We start from the raw sequence: 23,446 nt of genomic DNA, 5'->3' as shown, positions 1-23,446 counted from the left end.
TGGTCTACAGTACACTTGCTGTTGAAGAGTGACAAGATATAGCCACCGCAAACACGTTTTTTTTGTTTTTACTGGCCCGTTTCCTTGGAGCGATCATCACAGGCAGCGCCCTACTCATGGACGATGCAGCTATTCTGCTTGAGTGCCCTTTCGATTTGTTGTGATCTGCCAAACGAGATGCTTTGGGAGCTATCTGTGTTCTACAAACTTTGCAATAAGCATTTTTATTTCCATCACTGGCTCTACAAGCCCAGACATATTTTTCTTCCCGTGATTTGTTATATTTTCTACCTGTGTCGTAGGACCCTTTCCATTTACTAGTGGACATTTTGAAAACTAGCACTCTGAATTTCAGAAAGTAACCCAAATGGCTTTGTAAGCTCTGAAGCTTAACCCGTATAACTGGATGCGTTCAGCCTGAACAACTCAAATATGAGATGCTTATATGAGCAATAGGGGTTGGGTGTAAACGGGACTGCCCAGTAAGGGCCAATAGGCCCGCTGCAGTTTCTTCCATTCTTATGTTCTTAACTAACAAATAAGGTCAGTCAGCTCAGTAGGTCACATAATCATGTGACGAGGTGAGGTCACTGATTAGGTGAGGTCACTGAGCCAGTGATGTTATTATGAAATTTGAAAATCTGCTAGACTTGTCTTCAAAATCAACTAGATGGAGAATTAATACTTATTTTACAAAAATCGGCCAAATAATTTGGCCGTAACCATCTATTTTTCCACGGCTGGAGAACTTTTTAACGGACAAAGTAGAGAAATTTGGCCATGGAAACGGTCATCTGGCAACCCTGCTAACCATGCATGGCACGGGAGAGAAGGATGACCTTTTAAGAGAATGGAAGGTGGGCGATAATTTCAGTCGCTCAAACACTTGTGCTACCAAATCTTGACGGATTTCATCCTTAGGATCCTCTTAACTGTGGAAACCTTTTACGTGTAGGTCCACAACTATTTGACCCCTTAAGTGAGAAACCACTTATAATGAAGACACTTATAACCCAGCTTGGAGAAGGTAGTGCCCGATCGTGCTCCCGTTAGAGACCAAGGAAAATGGCCGCTTTGGATCGTTGTGTCGTGGGGGAAGAGGAGGGGAGTGTGGGGAAAGACGACCTCCTTGCCACTCTGTTAAGGCAGCTGGGGCAGTTGAGGAGTGAGGTTGACACTCTAAAGGGGGAAAACGAAGCCCTCAGGACGGAACTCCTTCAGGTAGGTGTCCTGCCTAGCAGGACACCTGCGAAGGAGGAGCAGGCGTGGAGAGTGGTTGTCTCCAAGGGGACTAGGGTCAGGCTCAGGAAAGCTGACCAGGGTGTGGAGTGTAGTAACCCTACCAGGTGCTGCAGGAAGCTGGCGAGGAAGAGAAGAGGCAGGACGGTATGGATCAAGGAGAGGAAAGGGCAGTTGTACAAACCCTGCCCACAGGTAAGGTCGTGGTAGTTGGTGACAGCCAGGTGAGGTTTATGGATAGGGCTTTTTGTGCGAGAGATAGGAAACGTAGGACTAGGGTGTGTTTTCCTGGGGCTGGGATAGGGCATGTAGCCGAGAGGTTAGACAGGGTTTTGCCAGGGGAGGGTACCAATCCAGTAGTGTGTCTTAGTGTGGGAGGAAACGACATAGGTAAGGTTAGGAGTGAGGAACTTTTCAAGAGGTATAGGGAGGCGCTGGGGAATATTAGAGATAGGGGAGGAATCCCGATAGTATGTGGTGTCTTGCCTAGAAGAGGGGTTGGTCGTGAATGGCTGTCCAGGGCAATTGCTATAAATTGCCGACTGGAAAAACATTGTGCAAACAATGGTTGGGCATTCATTGATAACTGGCAACGATTCCATGGCAACGACTACCAGTACTGTCGCGACGGAGTACACTTGTCTCGTGAGGGGGTAAAGACGTTGTCTGCATCCCTGGAGCGTGAAATTGTCACTCCGAAGGGGGGGTTTCGGGGAAAGTGGGAGTAAAAAAACAAGCAGGTCTTGGGAAGTAAAATTAGCTGCTCAGGACAAGGGGTAAAACAGGACCAGGGAAGAGTAGGTTTAAATGTATACTATACAAACAGTAGGAGCGTTAGAAATAAAATAGACTTGCTGAGAGCGGTTGTATGTACCGAGAATGTAGACGTCATAGCAATCACCGAAACTTGGATGAATCTGGCGAGCAAAATTTTTTTATCAGAGTACCACATAGAAGGGTACAACCTTTTTCACAAGGACAGGGAAGGTAGGAAGGGGGGAGGGGTCGCACTCTTCGTCAAGGATACATTAAAATGTTGTACTAATAATTCAATAAAGGGTGAAATAGGAACCGAGTCTGTGTGGGTAGAAATCACGGAAGGAAGAGAAAAACTAATTATGGGAGTGATTTACAGGCCCCCAAGTCTTGGCAAAGAAGCAGCTCAGCCCATATGGCAGGAAATGAGTAGGGCAGCAAAATATAACAACCTATGCATTATGGGGGATTTCAACTTCAGAAATATTGACTGGGACAACATTGTAGGCGACTATGAATCTGAAGACTTCCTAGACGCAGTACAGGACAATTTTTTGAAACAACTAATTACAGAACCTACTAGAGGTGACAATATATTAGACCTAGTATTAACAAATAAAGAAAATATTATCAGAGATATCACAGTAGGGGAAGAACTAGGTAACTGTGATCACAGAGAAATCAGGTTCACCCTAAATTGGGAAACGAAAAACAATGACAATATGGGCAGAGTCCCAAACTTTCGGTTGGCGGATTATCAGGGGTTAAGAAGGTACCTAGGTGAGGTCACCTGGGAACAGTCACGTCAGTTCCCAGTAGGAAGGGGTGACGTCATAGATGACACAACAATTGATCATGACTATAATATATTCACTAGTATACTACATAAAGCACAAGAACAAAATATACCACACAGAAAAATTAGGTCAAATAAGAATGAGCCAAGGTGGATGACCAGAAAACTTAAACATGACATAGGAATAAAGAAAGGAATATATAAGAAATTAAAGGGAGGGGAGGAGCAGCTCAGAAACAGGTATAATGAACTATCTAGGAATGTTAAGAAAAATGTAAGGAAAGCAAAGAGAGACTATGAAATCAAAATAGCAAGAGAATCCAAGGCGAATCCCAAGGGATTTTTCCAGGTATATAGGACAAAGGTCAAGGACAAAGTTGGGCCTTTAAAGTCAGGGAGGGGAGAATTGATAAATGGCAGTGAAGAAATAAGCAAAGCATTGAACAGCTACTTCTTATCAGTTTTCACAGAAGAAATTTGAGATGAAATTCCGGAGGTGGAACTGATATTTAAGGGAAAGGAAGAAGAGAAATTAAAGAATAACACTATCAGAAAAGAGGATGTTCTTAAGAAGATAAATAAACTAAAGAATACAAAATCCCCAGGGCCGGATGAAATTTTCCCTCGAGTCTTAAAAGAGTGTAGGGAACAGATTAGCGGACCCCTCGCAAACTTATTTACAAAATCATTAGACACTGGAGTTGTGCCAGACTTGTGGAAACAGGCAAATGTAGTACCCATATTCAAAAAGGGAGAGAGAGCATCAGCGTCAAATTACCGGCCGATCAGTTTGACGTCAGTAGTGGGGTAATTTCTTGAATCAATTACTGTATAGCAGATAGCATCCGATCGCATCTAGAGAAAAGCAAATTAATCTACGACTCTCAACATGGGTTTACAAAGGGAAAATCTTGTCTAACAAATCTGCTAACGTTTTTTAGGAAAGTCTTCGAGGTAGTAGATAATGACGAAAATTACGATGTTATTTACTTAGACTTTAGCAAAGCATTTGACAGAGTACCGCATCAGAGGCTTCTGAGAAAAATTAAGGCTCGTGGTATCGAGGGGAAAGTTTTAAATTGGATAAAATCATGGCTCACCGATAGAACGCAGACGGTCAGCGTAGATGGTGTTAAATCTGAGTGGGGCCGTGTAACCAGTGGGGTTCCCTAGGGATCAGTACTAGGCCCACTCTTGTTCATAATCTACATAAACGATTTAGATACTGGGATCAGCAGTGACATAAGCAAGTTTGCGGATGACACCAAAATAGGGCGGCAAATTAATTCAGGGCAGGATGCAAATGCATTACAGGAGGATCTAAATAAACTGTAGGGGTGTTCTGAAAAATGGCAAATGAAATTCAACACCAGCAAGTGCAGCGTACTTAATATTGGAAGAACAAATACTTATAATGTATACAGCCTTAACAACATCAACCTAGAGAAGTCGACTTGTGAAAGAGACCTAGGGGTACTTGTAAGCCCGGACCTACGGCCTAGAAAACAGTGCGTTAATGTTCGAAATAAGGCAAACAGAGTATTGGGTTTTATATCTAGAAGTGTAAGTAACAAGAGTGCAGAGGTCTTATTGCAACTATATCTTGCGCTAGTTAGGCCGCACCTCGATTATGCGGTTCAGTTCTGGTGCCCCTATTATAGAATGGATATAAATTCACTAGAGTCGGTGCAGCGAAGAATGACAAAAATGATTCCGGGACTTAGAAACCTTCCATATCAGGATAGGTTAAAGAAACTTAACTTGCATTCCCTAGAAAGACGAAGAGTGCGGGGAGATATGATAGAAGTATTTAAGTGGGTGAAAGGAATCAATAAAGGGGATATAGATAAAGTTCTTATAATATCCGAGCAGGATAGGACTCGGAGCAACGGATTCAAGTTGGATAAGTTTAGATTTAGGAGGGAGATAGGAAGAAACTGGTTCACAAATAGGGTGGTGGACGAGTGGAACAAGCTTAGCAACTTTGTAGTAAGTGTGGGAACTCTGGAAAGTTTCAAAAGGAGGCTAGATAGATTCATGGATGATAGAGAGTGGTAGTAATTCTCGACAGGAGCTGCCATGCACAGGCCAACCGGCCTATTGCAGGCTCCTTATTTTCTTATGTTCTTATTAAAAAAAATAAGGAAGACACAATACAGGTATACCTCATTTAACAACCGGGTTGTGTTCCTAAAAACCTAACATTAAGGGATAATAGCAAAGCATGGAGAGTGAACAACAGGTTCAAACAGTAGGGTGTAAACACCGAGTATAGTACAGTACCTTAGTCCCTATTGATAATAATAATAATAATAATAATAATAATAATAATAATAATAATAATAATGAGTTTGCTATAAACGGTTACAAAATTAAATGACCGATCTATTAACACTAAACTTTTATATAAACGATTTGTTTCAGAATTAAACGATTTAGTGAGCACAAAGTTAGCCTAATTTAAACAAAATCAAATTGTATGTCAAAAATTTAAAAATAAATGAAATGATATATAATAAAATTGATACATACCTTATAAAATATATCAGGACATATTTAATGTACCAAAAAATAGTTCCTTCCACACTCAAGCCATCCCTTGTGTGTGTGTGTGTGCCTTAACATCACGTCGGGGAGGGGGGCGATGGCTGGCAAGTCGGCGATGCAGTTACATCCCGCTACCCCATACATACTGTACAGTATATTCACTTCATGCACACATACACACCCATGCATTTCATTTTTATTATTTTATACTTTATATTATATTTTCTTGATATCTAAGCCACATTAGAGCATTGTAATGTATTTTCCACAACTCTTATAGTTTAATTACCTGTAACAATGGCAACAGGCCACCTCATTCCTAGATTTTTTCCTTTCCCAGTGAGCTAAGCTGTCGCTAAACCTAATTTTGACCTAACATTAAGTGAGAAAGGGTGTTAATTTTTTTTATTGCTAAACTTTAAGTGAATTAACTCTAAACGAGGGAGACCTGCACAAAGTGTACATAGTTTCATATTTTGTCCAAAGGAAACTGCTAAACATTAAAATACTACATCCTGTGACAAAAAACAAATCAGTTGAGTTCACATAACATTTAAAATTGAAGTTTACATAATAATAGTCACAAAAATTCTGTTTCCTTAAATTGGAGCGTACCAACAATAAAACGGTAAAAAAAAAATAATTGGGGTGTACAAGTCACAAGAACATTAAAGTATTAAATGTAGACGAAAGATCCCCCTTGACTTCTCTTAATTATAGAGCACTCCGGTGTACACTTACCTGACAGGTATGCTGCTCTTGTGGCACACAATCACTGTAAACCTCGTGGTCTTCTCCTTGACATTTTGGCACAGGAGCTTCGGTCATAGTTTCATTGCTCTGTGGCTTCCTGCACTGCCAGGCAGCATTGTTGCACTCACTGTAGGCAAACACAGTACAGGTATATTACAACATACAAGCTTATGTCTAAAGAGTATCATATATCAGTAAAATAACTTGTCATATTATTTATTTGAAAAAAAAAGTTGATATGTATTTAACATGATAAAGGCATAGCACAGTTCAGCAATTTGCATTACTCGAGTTGTCTCACACAATGAATATTCCTCATAACTGAAGATGTAAGAATGCGCGTTACTGGTTCACCTGAAATAGGCCTTAAATAAAAAAAAAATTATCATAAACTTGAAGCAAAGTCTTTAGGAAAAGATCCAGTATAGTACTGCACACTGCAGTTTGTTTCCTACCTACAGTAGTTAGGTCGAGCCTCAGTGTAATTTTGATGCTTTTCTGTGCTTTAGCTTAACCAGTAAGGAAAAGAACACTCTTACATCCCCAGCTAGTGAGAATATTCACTTTATTAAACTTTATGAATCTTGATGAATTATTTCATATCAGCGGTTAAATTATAATTATTTCCTCATGTCAACAAGCACTGGCAATTTAATTAAACCATCACTACATTTTGGTTATACTGTACCTGTCAAATATGTTTGTGTGTAAAATACTGTAATAGAAAAACCAAACTTGAATGAATAACATAACCTTATTAATACTTCCTGGTTTTTTTCAATTGAATGAGTCTGTAAAATGTATAACACAGAGAATGTAAAACTTTACAGGTTACAAAATTCTTTTTGCTGGGATAAAATCTTTGAATATAACGGATATAATGGTTCTTTATTTAGTTCACAATGGATTAGCAATTCACAAAATAATATCCTCTACTAGAAGATCTGATGAATGAAAATTATTAGTGTATATGAGTCATTATTGTCTTCTGTACAGTGGCAGATCCGGTGGGGAGTCCTAGGGATCCAGACCCCCCATTTTCATCAGAAAAATCCAGTATGTACAGCAAGTCCCTCAAATTCGCAGAGGTTAGGTTCTAAAACTGGCCGCGAATCGACAAATCCGCGAATAAACTTTGCTGACCAGGGGGGGGGGGGGTATAATTTTACTTGTGTACAAAGAAATGTATATTCCCTTTATGTGTTTGACATTCGGACAATTATTTCTTTTACCTCATGTTATGTAAGGTCACTCATAAGCCTCTCTCAGTCCCTGTAAATTCAGTTGCCCTTGGAGATGTCTTCAATGGAGACGAAAACTTAGGTGCTCCATTGTTTCCCTTTTCTTGTGTGATTTTATCGAGATATATGTTTGTGTGTGCATAGACACACACAAACACACACATAAAACACATGCAAATAAATAATAATAGGAAAATCCTTTCGCAAATAATCAGAAACAAATGTAGTATTAAAAATATTAAGTCTACCCATAATTCTAATTCGTGCTTTAATAATAACAAAGCATGGATTTAATTTTAAGGTAGACTACATTTTTAATACCACATTTGTTTCTCATTATTTGTTAAAGGATTTTCCAATTATTATTTATCTGTTTGTGTTTTGTATATACACACACACACATATATAGGTACTCCATTGTTTCCCTTTTCCCGTGTGATTTTATCAAGATTGATCTTATCCACGTTTTCATTGTGGATCTACATGAAATATATATATATATATATATATATATATATATATATATATATATATATATATATATATATATATATATATATATATATATATCGATAAAATCACACGGGAAAAGGGAAACAACGGAGCACCTTAACTTTCGTCTTTATTCAAGACATCTTCAGAGGCCTCTGAAGATGTCTCGAATAAAGACGAAATCTAAGGTGCTCCGTTGTTTCCCTTTTCCCGTGTGATTTTATCAAGATTTATCTTACCACGTTTTCATTGTGGATCTACATCATATATATATATATATATATATATATATATATATATATATATATATATATATATATACATATATATATATATATATATATATATATATATATATATATATATATATATATATATATATATATATATATATATATATATATATATATATATATATATATATATATATATATATTTTTTTTTTTTTTTACAAAAGGTAGTTATTATTGACTTCAGAATATTTCTTAATAACAAGTGCACATGGCTTCAAAAATACCTCAAAATGCTCATAATATTGGTCAGATTTCTGGGCGCTTACAGCGCCCCTCCCCAAAAAAAGACCGAGTGGGCTCACTGTGCTCGTCATGTTCCCCATCTCATCATATTATTGTTTAATAAAAAAAAAAAATAGTAGAAAGCGTTATTCACTGTATACAGCAATGAGTGAACTGATAGAAACTACACAAATGAAAGCTCTTCATTTAAGTTTGGCCATTGTATGATGCATCTATAAATGTGTTTGCATATACAGTACATGTACTGATTATTATACTGTACTGCAAGTGTCTGTGTGTGTGTATTATGTGTAACTGAATGAGATATCACATATACTGTATTATTAAACTACTCTTATAATAACTTTACACATTCATACAAGTTAGTGTAACAGGGATGTAGTAAATGTTAGATAAGAGACAACAAAGGTCAAGATGACATTGGTGATGCTGTATGGCATCACCAAGACACAACCATACTTCAAGGAGATGGATATAAGACTAACCACATTAGAAAGGCGCCATCAACCTGTTGCTGCCTCATCTTATGTCCGGGCTCGTACTCTTCACCATCATGTACACATGGGCATTCACTAATGGGCAAACATATGTCATCACTATCCAGAGTAAACCCAATTGGACAATTGCAGCCCTCCACACATTTTTTGATGCAATCGGTGTTGGTGGTTAGATCCAGGCAAGTGCGAGAACAGCTGTTCCCACATACCTGATACTCTTGCCCATTAGTACACTGAATCTCTGTAAGATTAAACAACAATAAACTAAATATGTTTCATGTCAAGAGATTATAAGTTAATAGTTTACTCATTTCAAGTTCTATTAAGGGTAAATAAATACTGTATTATTATGAGTAGCATTTTTATACTACGGTTCATATGGTCTGAAATACTTAGTGATTTAATCTGATAAGAAAAAAAAACATAATTAATCAACTTGCCAATACACCTGTAGTTATATCTCCATGCAAGCAGCATAACAAAATAAAAACTAATTTTATCCATGGTAGAGGTTTGCAATACACTGTAATTTCCATTACCTTTTGTAAAAGCAAGATTGGGTCCTGTTTAAATTAAGTATTGCCACTTATTTCACCTGACCATTCAGTACCCTAGTGCTAATCTGACTTAACCTAACTAAGCCTAACATTACATAATCTAACCTAAGATAACCTTATTTAGCCTTAGTGTGTTTCAAAATCTGGGAAAATAACAGGGAATTCCTAACTTTCATAAGATCCAGAACATTCATAGAACTAGACACTCTTGGATTACTGTAGTTTTAAGATTTTGACAGATTGAATAGATCTGGAATTCTAAATAAAATACATTAAAATAGATTAATGCTTTCAGGTGATTGCAGTCCATAAATATTTGTGACATACCACACTCGCGGATATCGGTGCGCCAGTCTATAATGGTGCCCTTTCTAGCACACTCTTTGCCAAAAGCAGACACCACTGGGCAGAAGCATTCATCTATGTTGGTCTCACAGGAACATAAGTCATACAAGCAGTCCTGGTAGTATGGCTCAGGATCCACAGCTACATGACACTCTGTTGATTAAAATTTTTACTATATTATAAACAACAGTGATATTATGCTCACATTAAGAAGATGACACATTCTACACTATTAATGAAATACAGTAACCAGAATTTATAATAATAATAATAAAAATAAGAGATTGAATAGTGAGAAACGAAGTACCTAATATGTATGTTGTTTTGACAGAGTAAGAGAAACAATTGAGACCCTGCAATTTCATGTAAATGAGGTAGAAAGTCAGATCGTCAACCTGGGACTTGGTCACAATTTTTGTGATGCCATATGGCAGTAGGGTCTACCATTAGACAATGCATTATGCTTCCAATATCTTCCCAGGTGGTAGTATACAGTGGCCTCGCAAATTTCGTACACCCTGAGTTCCACAATTCATGAGTTTCGCGCAAACTCCTAAATTCCCCGCCTCACAAGTTTCACACCCCCTACCCTCACCTGCCTAGAAAATCATATTCCGCGTCGCCCCAACTCGGCCATCATGTTTTATATCTCGACCAGTGGCCATGTTTATGATGTTGCAATCCTTCATGTAAGTTTATTATATATTTGCCCCCAGTGATCTATCGGGGGTATGTGGATGGTGTTGTGGGTGTGTGTGGGTGGTGTTGTGGGTGTGTATGGGTGGTGTTGGGGGTGGATGTGGGTGGTATTGAGGGGGTGGGTGTGGGTGGTGTTGGGGGTGGGTGTGGGTGGTGTTGGGGGTGGATGTGGGTGGTGTTGGGCGTGTGTGTGCGTGGTGTTGTGGGTGTGTGGGTGGTGTTGTGGTGTGTGTGGGTGGTGTTGTGAGGTGTGTGTGGGTGGTGTTGTGGTGTGTGTGGGTGGTGTTGTGAGATTGTGTGTGGGTGGTGTTGTGGTGTGTGTGGGTGGTGTTGGGGGTGTGTGGGTGGTGTTGGGGGTGTGTGGGTGGTGTTGGGGGGTGTGTGGGTGGTGTTGGGGGTATGTGTGGTGGTGTTGGGTGTGTGGGTGGTGTTGGGGGTGTGGGTGGTGTTGGTGTGTGTGGGTGTGTGTGCGTGTGTGTGGGTGGTGTTGTGGTGTGTGTGGGTGGGTGTTGTGGTGTGTGTGGGTGGTCTTGGGGTGTAATTGTGGGTGGTGTTGGGGTGTGTGTGGGTGGTGTGTGGGTGGTGTTGGGGTTTGTGTGTGGGTGTGTTGGGATGTGTGTGTGGGTGTGTTGGGGTGTGAAGGTAGTGTTGGGGGTGTATGTGTGGGTGGTGTTGGGGTGTGTGTAGGTGGTGTTGGGGTGTGTGTGGGTGGTGTTGGGGTGTGTGTGGGTGGTGTTGGGGTGTGTGTGGGGGTGTTGGGGTATGTGTGGGTGGTGTTGGGAGGTGTGGGTGGTGTTGGGAGGAGGGTGTGGGTGGTGTTGGGGAGGGTTGTGTGGGTGGTGTTGGGGTTGTGTGGGTGGTGTGTTGTGGTGTGTGTGGGTGGTCTTGGGGTGTAATTGTGGGTGGTGTTGGGGTGTGTGTGGGTGGTGTGTGGGTGGTGTTGGGGTTTGTGTGTGGGTGTGTTGGGATGTGTGTGTGGGTGTGTTGGGGTGTGAAGGTAGTGTTGGGGGTGTATGTGTGGGTGGTGTTGGGGTGTGTGTAGGTGGTGTTGGGGTGTGTGTGGGTGGTGTTGGGGTGTGTGTGGGTGGTGTTGGGGATGTGTGTGTGGGTGGTGTTGGGAGGGTGTGGGTGGTGTTGGGGTGTGTGGGTGGTGTTGTGGTGTGTGTGGTGTGTGTGTTGGGTGTGTGGTGGTGAGTGGTGTTGTGGTGTATGTGGGTGGTGTTGTGGTATGTGCGGGTGGTGCTGTGGTGTGTGTGGGTGGTGTTGTGGTGTGTGTTGGGGTGTGTGGGTGGTGTTGGGGGTGAGTGGGTGGCGTTGGGGGTGTGTGGGTGGCGTTGGGGGTGTGTGGGTGGAGTTGGGGTGTGTGTGGGTGGTGTTGGGGGTGTGTGGGTGGTGTTGGGGGTGTGTGTGGGTGGTGTTGGGGGTTTGTGGGTGGTGTTGGGGTTGTGCGGGTGGTGTTGGGGTGTGTGGGTGGTGTGGGTGGTGTTGGGGGTGTGTGGTGGTGTGGGGGTGTGTGGGTGGTGTTGGGGGTGTGTGGGTGGTGGTTGGGTGCGTGTGGGTGTTGTTGGGTGATGTTTGGGGTGTGTGGGTGATGTTAGGTGTGTGCTCCACACACACACACACACACACACACACACACACACACACACACCTCTTAATGATAACCCAGTCTAACATTTATTACCTATGACTATGATGGAAGTGTATTAATTTATTTTAGGTTAGGTTAGGATTTTATTTTATTACCTTACCATATTTTCTCAAGGAGCCGTTAACATGGTGTACTCAGATAGCTCTAATTCCTATACTTGTGCTTTAGTCTACTGTACAATTATAGAGGTAAGAAAAAAGTTTAGTTCTATACAAATTTCTCCTTAAGTTGCTGCTCATGACTTGGTGTTGCAGAGTGTTACAAGGTGTTCTGTTAGTGCTGTTTGTACTGTCAGTATGGACCACTCACAGTGTTACAAGGTGTTCTGTTAGTGCTGTTTGTACTGTCAGTATGGACCACTCACAGTGTTACAAAGTGTTCTGTTAGTGCTCTATGTAATGTCAGTAAGGGCCACTCACAGTGTTACAAGGTGCTATGTTAGTGCTGTATATACTGTCAGTAAGGACCACTCACAGTGTTACAAGGTGTTCTGTTAGTGCTGTATATACTGTCAGTAAGGACCACTCACAGTGTTACAAGGTGCTATGTTAGTGCTGTTTGTACTGTCAGTAAGGGCCACTCACAGTGTTACAAGGTGTTCTGTTAGTGCTCTATGTACTGTCAGTAAGGACCACTCACAGTGTTACAAGGTGTTCTGTTAGTGCTGTATATACTGTCAGTAAGGACCACTCACAGTGTTACAAGGTGTTCTGTTAGTGCTGTATATACTGTCAGTAAGGACCACTCACAGTGTTACAAGGTGTTCTGTTAGTGCTGTATGTACTGTCAGTAAGGACCACTCACAGTGTTACAAGGTGTTCTGTTAGTGCTGTATATACTGTCAGTAAGGACCACTCACAGTGTTACAAGGTGTTCTGTTAGTGCTGTATATACTGTCAGTAAGGACCACTCACAGTGTTACAAGGTGTTCTGTTAGTGCTGTATATACTGTCAGTAAGGACCACTCACAGTGTTACAATGTGTTCTGTTAGTGCTCTATGTACTGTCAGTAAGGACCACTCACAGTGTTACAAGGTGTTCTGTTAGTGCTGTATATACTGTCAGTAAGGACCACTCACAGTGTTACAAGGTGCTATGTTAGTGCTGTTTGTACTGTCAGTAAGGACCACTCACAGTGTTACAAAGTGTTCTGTTAGTGCTCTATGTAATGTCAGTAAGGGCCACTCACAGTGTTACAAGGTGCTATGTTAGTGCTGTTTGTACTGTCAGTATGGACCACTCACAGTGTTACAAGGTGTTCTGTTAGTGCTGTATATACTGTCAGTAAGGACCACTCACAGTGTTACAAGGTGTTATGTTAGTGCTGTTTGTACTGTCAGTAAGACCACTCACAGTGTTACAAGGTGTTCTGTTAGTGCTGTTTGTACTGTCAGTATGGACCACTCACAGTGTTACAAGGTGTTCTGTTAGTGCTGTATATACTGTCAGTAAGGGCCACTCACAGTGTTACACATGTTAGTGTTTGTACTGTCAGTAAGGGCCACTCACAGTGTTACAAGGTGCTATGTTAGTGCTGTATATACTGTCAGTAAGGACCACTCACAGTGTTACAAGGTGCTATGTTAGTGCTGTTTGTACTGTCAGTAAGGGCCACTCACAGTGTTACAAGGTGCTATGTTAGTGCTGTATATACTGTCAGTAAGGACCACTCACAGTGTTACAAGGTGCTATGTTAGTGCTGTTTGTACTGTCAGTAAGGGCCACTCACAGTGTTACAAGGTGCTATGTTAGTGCTGTATATACTGTCAGTAAGGACCACTCACAGTGTTACAAGGTGCTATGTTAGTGCTGTTTGTACTGTCAGTATGGACCACTCACAGTGTTACAAGGTGTTCTGTTAGTGCTCTATGTAATGTCAGTAAGGGCCACTCACAGTGTAACAATGTGTTCTGTTAGTGCTGTATATACTGTCAGTAAGGACCACTCACAGTGTTACAAGGTGTTCTGTTAGTGCTGTATGTACTATCAGTAAGGGCCATTCACACTTACATTGTCTCCTTGTGATGCTTCATTGTCCCTGGGCCTAAGGCGGTTTGGAGCTGCACAGGGGTGTGTGCCTCCTGATATGTGTTTGGTATGGGACTGGTTAAAACAACTGGGGTGCCATGCCACCTAAGCCAGCTCCTTACATAGTCTAATGCCCATGACTTGCCTTTTAGAGTGCATAACAGCCTGGGAGGGAGGGGGGGGGTCGCGTATTAAATGACAAAAATCCGAATCGACTTCCTCCTCCCTTAGGCACTGGGTGAGGGAGGATTGTTGTGCTTGAGATAGACGGAAGTTATAGTCTTTGGCATCAGTATGTGTGTGTGTATATGTGTATATATATATATATATATAGTGGATGTATGTTGAGGCCTAAGCAACCATATATGAGTAGAGACATTGTTTCATTGATTCTAGACACTCAGTCGCCTCGCCTATTTTGTTGTTAAAGTGTGAGAAATATTACTGTGATTATATTACCACTGAGATACTATCTTAATACATGTGAGAGTCACATCTCTCTCCTCTAGACGCCATGTTGTTAAGTCGTCATTTGTCGACCACATGTTCCTTCTTCATGAATAACATACATGTGTATTATTCTATCTCTGCCAGGCCATGCCGCTTATTTCCCCCTTACATAATAGGTAGTAGGCAGCTATCAAACAGGGTGGTACAGTACTACCGCCTGGGAAAATATTGGAAGCATATTATATTGTCTAATGGTAAACCCTGCTGCCATATGGCATCACAAAAATTGTGACCAAGTCCCAGGTTGCTGAACAGACATTCTGCCTCATTTACACACAACTGCAGGGTCTCAATTGTTTCTCTTACTTTGACAACACAACATACATATGTCGTTTCTCACTCTTGATTTTTTTCATTTTTTTATTTATGGTTTTTATTATTTTTTTTATTTTTATTACAACTTATTTATTTGTATTTTTTATTATTATTATTTTATTTGTTGTATTTTTATGTTTTATTATTATTTTATTATTTTTATTTTTATTTTTATTTTTATTTTTATTATTTTTATTATTTTTTATATATTTTTTGTTGTATTATTATTATTATTATTATTATTATTATTATTATTATTATTATTATTATTATTATTATTATTTTTATGTGTGGACACATTTGGGAACTATTTGTGTATTTTCTTTGTACTTATCACAGGTGTACAGTACGTGCTGTTGCCACAAGAGTAAAACTGACTGATGTACACCGGCTTTCATTTCACCCAATGGGAGAGATCCGCTGTTACATGTTCTCACAAATAATGAATGAAAAAGACAAACTAAAGAGGGACGGTGTACTCACCACTAAACACATGGGACTTGAGCTTCGCACAATATTTTTCAGCCTTTTCCTTATTCTGTACATGTCTCTCACACGGTCGAGTCTCAGGCTCCAACGGCTGGTCTGGGCAATTCTGTTAAGACAAGATATTTTTTTACACAAACTAAATAAGCCATTCATTTTCTGTTATTCCTTTACTCTTGAGGTAAATTCTAGCCGGATTATACAAAATTCAGATGAAGAGGAGAGGCGAGTAAACTACCTCAGGAAGGAAAGGAGGGAAATGTTTTTTTATTAATTTAACTGAAATTTATATAAATGTGATCAAAGTAGAAAATTTATTTACCAAAACAATTTGTGAGAAAGTGTACTAAAAAAAGAAAATAAATGAAAATTTGGGAATTATATCTGTATAATTTACTGCTTCTGACAAGTTTCAGACTTTGTAAATTTTTGCATTCTGCATCATAGTTTACGCAGGGCCGGTGCAAGATGATTTGGCGCCCTAGGCAAGCCTTTAGATGTGCGCCCCCTTGAAAGTTTTGATAAGCTAATGTAGGTACAGTAACCCATAACTACATTGTTTTCATCTTGTGGCTTTATTACTTCACCCATGCAAATAACCAATTATTGTTATTACATTAAGTCAATAAATCCTTGACGTAAACTTCAGAGGTCAGGTAACCTTGCCTCATCCCGACAAAGACAGGGAAGGGGCGGCTCAGCCGCCCTGGCAGTAAGGGAGGGGAGGGGATGGTGGGGTTGGGAGAAGGGTTCCTCAGATGTCAGCCTTCAGGTCACTGCTCGACAGTTCTCCAGGCCGCCAAAGATAAGGACCCGGGTTAGTCCCTCCGGGGGGTTAACGAATAATATTAAAAAAGAAAACACAGTCGGCTACCGTCTACCTACCCTCGCCTCCCTCCGACCCCCCACCCTTCTAACATCCTGCTCCGACCCTCCACGGCTCCACCACAGTGTCCACCACAGTTTTCCCTTCATTTTTAATTTTATCCAAGTTTGCCCTGAATTTGTGGCGCCCCCAGATGTTGGCGCCCTAGGCGATCGCCTAGTTCGCCTAGTGGGTAGCGCCGCCCTGAGTTTACGTGCTAAGCTGGTCATAAAAAAATATGTAAGTTGCAAGTCTGTTCAAAGACAGTAACAAATATTATAAGACTAATTAATCTTCGCTGATCACAAAGATGGTTATTGCCAGGCTGAATTTCAAACCAGAAGCTGACAGTTCCATATGGAGGGCAAGATGGTTGCAAAAAGGGGCAAACTATATCCCCAGTCCAATTGATGCGACAGATATAAGAACATAAGAAAATAAGGAGTCTGCAATAGGCCGGTTGGCCTGTGCATGGCAGCTCCTGTCGACAGTTACTACCACTCTCTATCATCCATGAATCTATCTAGCCTCCTTTTGAAACTTTCCAGAGTTCCCGCACTTACTACAAAGTTGCTAAGCTTGTTCCACTCGTCCACCACCCTATTTGTGAGCCATTTCTTCCTATCTCCCTCCTAAACCTAAACTTAACCAACTTGAATCCGTTGCTCCGAGTCCTATCCTGCTCGGATATTATAAGAACTTTATCTATATCCCCTTTATTGATTCCTTTCACCCACTTAAATACTTCTATCATATCTCCCCGCACTCTTCGTCTTTCTAGGGAATGCAAGTTAAGTTTCTTTAACCTATCCTAATATGGAAGGTTTCTAAGTCCCGGAATCATTTTTGTCATTCTTCGCTGCACCGACTCTAGTGAATTTATATCCATTCTATAATAGGGGCACCAGAACTGAACTGCATAATCGAGGTGCGGCCTGACTAGCGCAAGATATAGTTGCAATAAGACCTCTGCACTCTTGTTACTTACACTTCTAGATATAAAACCCAATACTCTGTTTGCCTTATTTCGAATATTAACGCACTGTTTTCTAGGCCGTAGGTCCGGGCTTACAAAGTACCCCTAGGTCTCTTTTACAAGTCGACTTCTCTAGGTTGATGTTGTTAAGGCTGTATACATTATAAGTATTTGTTCTTACAATATTAAGTACGCTGCACTTGCTGGTGTTGAATTTCATTTGCCATTTTTCAGACCACCCCAAAATGGATGAATAATAGACTCTTAGATCTTCTAGGGAAAAAGAAAGGAGTATATAGAAAAGTTAAGAAAGGCGAAAATCACTTACTTGGTTACTATCAGAACCTAACAAGACAGGTAAAAACAGAAATTAGGAAAGCAAAGAGTAATTATGAAATCAAGGTAGCAAACGAATCGAAAAATAACCCCAAAGCTTTTTATCAACTGTATAAATCAAAGGTTAGAGATACAATAGGTCCCCTTAAAACTACGACAGGAGAAATGACTGATGATGAGTTAGAAATGTGTAGTACGTTAAATAGTCATTTTCGCTCGGTATTCACAAATGAAAACCTAGCACAGTTTCCAAAAGTTCATAAGGTATATAACGACAGTATAGAAAATATGTTGATGAATATCAATATTACTAGTAACGATGTGCTTAAAGTAATTAACAAACTGAAGCCTCATGTCGCCTGGTCCGGAGCAGGGTATGCTAGAATATTAAAGAATGTAGAGATGAGTTGGAGTAATCCATTAGCAGTTTTTATTTAATAAGTCATTAGAAGATAGGACTGGTGCCAGAAGCTTGAAACTTACAAATGTAGTTCCGATTTTCAAAGGGTGATAAATCAATAGCATCAAATTGCCTTCCCATTAGTCTCACGTCAATCATAGGCAAGTTACTAGAGTCAATTATTGCTACAAAAATCAGAAGCCACCTTGAAACATTCAACTTAATTCATTCTTCTCAGCACGGGTTCACCCAGGGACGTTCTTGTCTCACAAATTTGCTTAGCTTTTTCTCAGAAGTATTTGAAGCGGTAGATAATGATAAGTCATATGATATATTTTATTTAGATTTCAGTAAAGCATTCGATAGAGTCCCTCATGAGAGATTGATAAGGAAGGTAGAAGCACATGGAATAGGTGGATCAGTATTAAAATGGATTAGGTCATGGTTAACTGGTACAGGAAACAAGAGTCAGCATAAATGGATTAAGTCAGACCTAGGTGCGGTCCAGCGGAGTTCCCCAGGGATCTGTATTAGGCCCTCTGCTGTTTGTTATATTTCATTAATGATCTTGATTTAGGCATAACTTCTAGTAGGATTAGTAAGTTGCAGATGATACCCAAAATGGGAGAGTGATAAATTCAGACAGTGAGCTTTGAACACCTTTAAAGATCCCTAGCGATACCTTACATGAGTGGTCAGTAGACTGGCAAATGAATTTTAATACTGATAAATGCAAGGTACTACAGATGGGAAGACGAATACAAACGTTAAGTATAAACTAGGTAACACGAAGCTAAGCTCAGTTTGTGAAAAAGATCTGGGTGTTGTTAGCAACGACTTGAAACCTAGAAAACAATGTATTAGCGTTCGCAACAAGGCAAACAGGATTCTTGGGTTCATATCTAGGTCTGTGAGTAACAGAACTGCTGACGTTATCTTGGAACTTTACCTAGCATTAGTGAGGCCACACATGGATTATGCGGTTCAGTTCTGGTGTCCTTATTATAGAATGGACATAGATTCTTTGGAGACAGTACAAAGAAGAATGACAAAAATGATCCATAATATTAGAAACCTTCCATATGAAGAAAGACTGAAAAGCTTAGGCTTACATTCATTAGAGAGGCGTAGAGTTAGGGGAGATATGATAGAGGTGTACAAGTGGGTAAGTGGGATTAACAAGGGTAAAATGGAAGATGTTCTGAAGCTCAGTAATAACGAAATAACTAGAACAAATGGCTTTAAATTAGATAAATTCCGATTCAGAAAGGATATAGGCAAGCACTGGTTTGGTAATAGAGTTGTGGATATGTGGAATAGACTACCGAGTGCTATAGTAGTAGGGTCGGGGACGCTAAGAGCTTCAAGACGGGGATTGGATAGGCACATGGAAGTGCTGGGATGGTGTGAAAGGGTTCTGCCTGTATGGGCCAGTCGGCCTCCTGCAGTATCACTTTCTTATGTTCTTATGTTCTTATATGTGCATTGCATCACTGCCCTGGATGGTGCCGCCCTATTTTTGAGGTGTCATCCGCAAACTTGCTTATGTCTGCTGATCTGAAATGTCTAGATCGTTTATGTAGATTATGAACAAGAGTGGGCCTAGTACTGACCCCTGGGGAACCCCACTGGTTACACGGCCCCACTCAGATTTAACACCATCTACGCTGACCCTCTGCGTTCTATCGGTGAGCCATGATTTGATCCAATTTAAAACTTTCCCCTCGATACCATGAGCCTTAATTTTTCTCAGAAGCCTCTGATGCAGTACTCTGTCAAATGCTTTGCTAAAGTCTAAGTAAATAACATGGTAATTTTCGTCATTATCTACTATCTCGAAGACTTTCCTAAAAAACGTTAGCAGATTTGTTAGACAAGATTTTCCCTTTGTAAACCCATGTTGAGAGTCGTAGATTAATTTGCTTTTCTCTAGATGCGATCGGATGCTATCTGCTATAATTGATTCAAGAAATTTCCCCACTACTGACGTCAAACTGATCGGCCGGTAATTTGACGCTGATGCTCTGTCTCCTTTTTTGAATATGGGTACTACATTTGCCTGTTTCCACAAGTCTGGCACAACTCCAGTGTCTAATGATTTTGTAAATAAGTTTACGAGGGGTCCGCTAATCTGTTCCCTACACTCTTTCAAGACTCGAGGGAAAATTTCATCCGGCCCTGGGGATTTTGTTTTCTTTAGTTTATTTATCTTCTTAAGAACATCCTCTTTTCTGATAGTGATATTCTTTAATTTCTCTTCTTCCTTTCCCTTAAATATCAGTTCCACCTCTGGAATTTCATCGCAAATTTCTTCTGTGAAAACTGATAAGAAGTAGCTGTTCAATGCTTTGCTTATTTCTTCACTGCCATTTATGACTTCTCCCCTCCCTGACTTTAAAGGCCCAACTTTGTCCTTGACCTTTGTCCTATATACCTGGAAAAATCCCTTGGGATTTGCCTTGGATTCTCTTGCTATTTTGATTTAATAGCCTCTCTTTGCTTTCCTTACATTTTTCTTAAAATTCCTAGATAGTTCATTATACCTATTTCTGAGCTGCTCCTCCCCTCCCTTTAATTTCTTATATATTCCTTTCTTTATTCCTATGACATGTTTAAGTTTTCTGGTCATCCACCTTGGCTCATTCTTATTTGACCTAATTTTTCTGTATGGTATAATTTGTTCTTGTGCTTTATGTAGTATACTAGTGAATATATTATAGTCATGATCAATTGTTGTGTCATCTATGACCTCACCCCTTCCTACTGGGGACTGACGTGACTGTTCCCAGGTGACCTCACCTCGGTACCTTCTTAACCCCTGATAATCCGCCAACCGAAAGTTTGGGACTCTGACCATATTGTCATTGTTTTTCGTTTCCCAATTTAGGGTGAACCTAATTTCTCTGTGATCACTGTTACCTAGTTCTTCCCCTACTGTGATATCTCTGATAATATTTTCTTTATTTGTTAATACTAGGTCTCATATATTGTCACCTCTAGTAGGTTCTGTATTTAGTTGTTTCAAAAATCTGTCCTGTACTGTGTCTAGGAAGTCTTCAGATTCATAGTCACCTACAATGTTGTCCCAGTCAATATTTCTGAAGTTGAAATCCCCCATAATGCATAGGTTGTTATATTTTGCTGCCCTACTCATTTCCTGCCATATGGGCTGAGCTGCTTCTTTGCCAAGACTTGGGGGGCCTGTAAATTACTCCCAAAATTAATTTTTCTCTTCCTTCCGTGATTTCTACCCACACAGACTCGGTTCCTATTTCACCCTTTATTAAATTATTAATACAACATTTTAATGTATCCTTGACGAAGAGTGCGACCCCTCCCCCCTTCCTACCTTCCCTGTCCTTGTGAAAAAGGTTGTACCCTTCTATGTGGCACTCTGATAAAAAAAATTTTGCTCGCCAGATTCATCCAAGTTTCGGTGATTGCTATGACGTCTATGCCGATACCATACTCATCCTAAAGTCGATACCGATACTTTATAGCAAGCAAGCCATCTATCTTCACAGTAACTGGAGACGTAAATGTAAAACTGCTCAGCCTCTCCCATGTCAATGTCAGAGGTTTGAGTCCACTGTTATATAAGCTAATGAGCTTCCAAGTGAATGTGATCTGGACAGGATCCCAATATTCAGAGGACTCACCTGTACTGGCCAGGTCTATCTACTGACCAGTAGGCATTAATTATTGTTTAGTGCCACAGTTTTAATTTTCCTTTGTTAATTCAACTTGTTAATTTAGGTTCTTTTCATCACATACATATATGACTAGTTATTAAAACTTGTTCTGTTGCTAATAGCACTAAGTAATAAGTTGACAACCCAGTTTCTCAGTCCACACTTGTGTGTTGTACAGTTTCCATCTCCTAATTAATTTATATGTAGTTGTGGTAATGGTGTACCATCGACCTTGTTAAGCTTCTTTCATTAGCAAGGACAAGATTTCACACTTTAAGAGAGGAGAGACTCCTCTTCCATAGCTACCTGTCATAATAAACCAGTCTTCACATGCCAACATAATTAACCAAATCAGTCTCGCTATCTAGAAAGCCAAGGCGATACAAAATCACTTAGTTACCAAGTGCTAAGATGCCAAATATTATTTTTACTGACTGTTATATATTAATTAATACAACCTTCCTATTATTTGAGATTGTATTAATTTTTTATCAAAATATCCCCAACTTGATTGCCCCCTTACATATCCTAACCAGTATTGAACTTCTAGTAATGTCAATAAAGGAGACCTGCAGTTTCACTGATGTTAAATGTTTTTGCCAATCATGGCACTCCTTACACATGCTGTCACATTCTCAAAGTGATTCACTCAAAATAATATCTGTGCTTACTATGAAGATGCTTCCAGATGTCTCCACACATCATAACATTTTGATGGAGTTCCCACTTGGCTGACTGTCGGGAGCTAGGGGCATCACATAGAAGTAAGTACTATCTCCGTTTGCCAGAATCCCTCTTTAGGGTATCGTCTGGTTGAAGCACGAAATTCATTAATAACTGAACAATTAATATAATTTTCCTTCCAGCATTTAAGGACACCAGATACATTTTTGTTATACCTCTGAATCGGTTCTGCCTAATCCCTGAGAGTACCTGATTTTTTCCTTATTTTCTTATCAATTTTCAAAATAATACTTCTCCATAACTTATCGCTATATTATGTTGAAATTCTCGTGAATTATAGGTAATTTACTGTACTTGAACATGACATATAAATATTTCTGATTATTGCTTTTGTTTTGGGAGCATGAATTTTTTTTCCTAACTTACCATTTTTTCATCCAAATATTTATAAAGATAAATCAGCAAATAATAAACCAAGGCAAATATAAAGAAAAACTATATATTCAGCCGTGCAAAATATGTTATTCTACTACTTTCATCTTTTTTTTTAGAATCGGCCCATAAATGGCCAAGCCTTAAAGATTTGTAAGGTAGAAAAACTCACTCTGAGACACACCTCGATAGGGTTGGCGCGAGAGCAACAGACAGTCGAAGCTTATTCTCGCTTCTTTTGTGGGTAACCGAGGAGTACTGTACAGCTTGTGCTCAGTAAACAGAAGTGCCCTCTAAATGAAAGGGGGGGGGGGGTAGAACTATCATGCATAGCTACATAAATATTACGAATTTCACTGTCAAAATATCTGAGCAGATAGCCACAGGCAACAGCTTTCCTCAGGAATTTTTCTAAATATTTTCTTAATTTTCCGATTTTCGTCGTATTTTCAGCCAGATGCTTCCCTTAATTGGAACTCTCCGATAGCTGGAACTAAAATTTCTCGGAAAATTCCGAGAAAATTTTCCCAGTACCCAGAAAATTCTGGGGATGGGGGATTTTTTCCAGCTTTGAGAGAGTAGTCTCGTTACTCGCAAATCTCTCATTCTCGGA

The 23,446-nt window shown here is 39.9% G+C and overlaps 1 protein-coding gene across 1 annotated transcript in view; it reads right to left on the bottom strand.

The window, feature by feature from the left end:
• LOC121859372 (hemocytin-like) overlaps positions 1-23,446 on the bottom strand; it is a gene marked incomplete at its 5' end in the record, with an annotated part of 457,920 nt that overhangs the window by 368,655 nt on the left and 65,819 nt on the right. Inside the window, 4 exon segments of the mRNA XM_042356148.1 lie at positions 6,080-6,218; positions 8,846-9,098; positions 9,742-9,912; positions 15,446-15,557. Coding sequence (XP_042212082.1) covers positions 6,080-6,218; positions 8,846-9,098; positions 9,742-9,912; positions 15,446-15,557 — 675 coding nt within the window.

This window comes from Homarus americanus, unplaced genomic scaffold (assembly GCF_018991925.1).
Source record: "Homarus americanus isolate GMGI-L3 unplaced genomic scaffold, GMGI_Hamer_2.0 scaffold7626, whole genome shotgun sequence".
Taxonomy (NCBI): Eukaryota; Metazoa; Arthropoda; class Malacostraca; order Decapoda; family Nephropidae; genus Homarus; species Homarus americanus.
The sequence above is the reverse complement of the archived record's forward strand: the minus strand, read 5'-3'. Positions and strand labels throughout refer to the sequence as shown.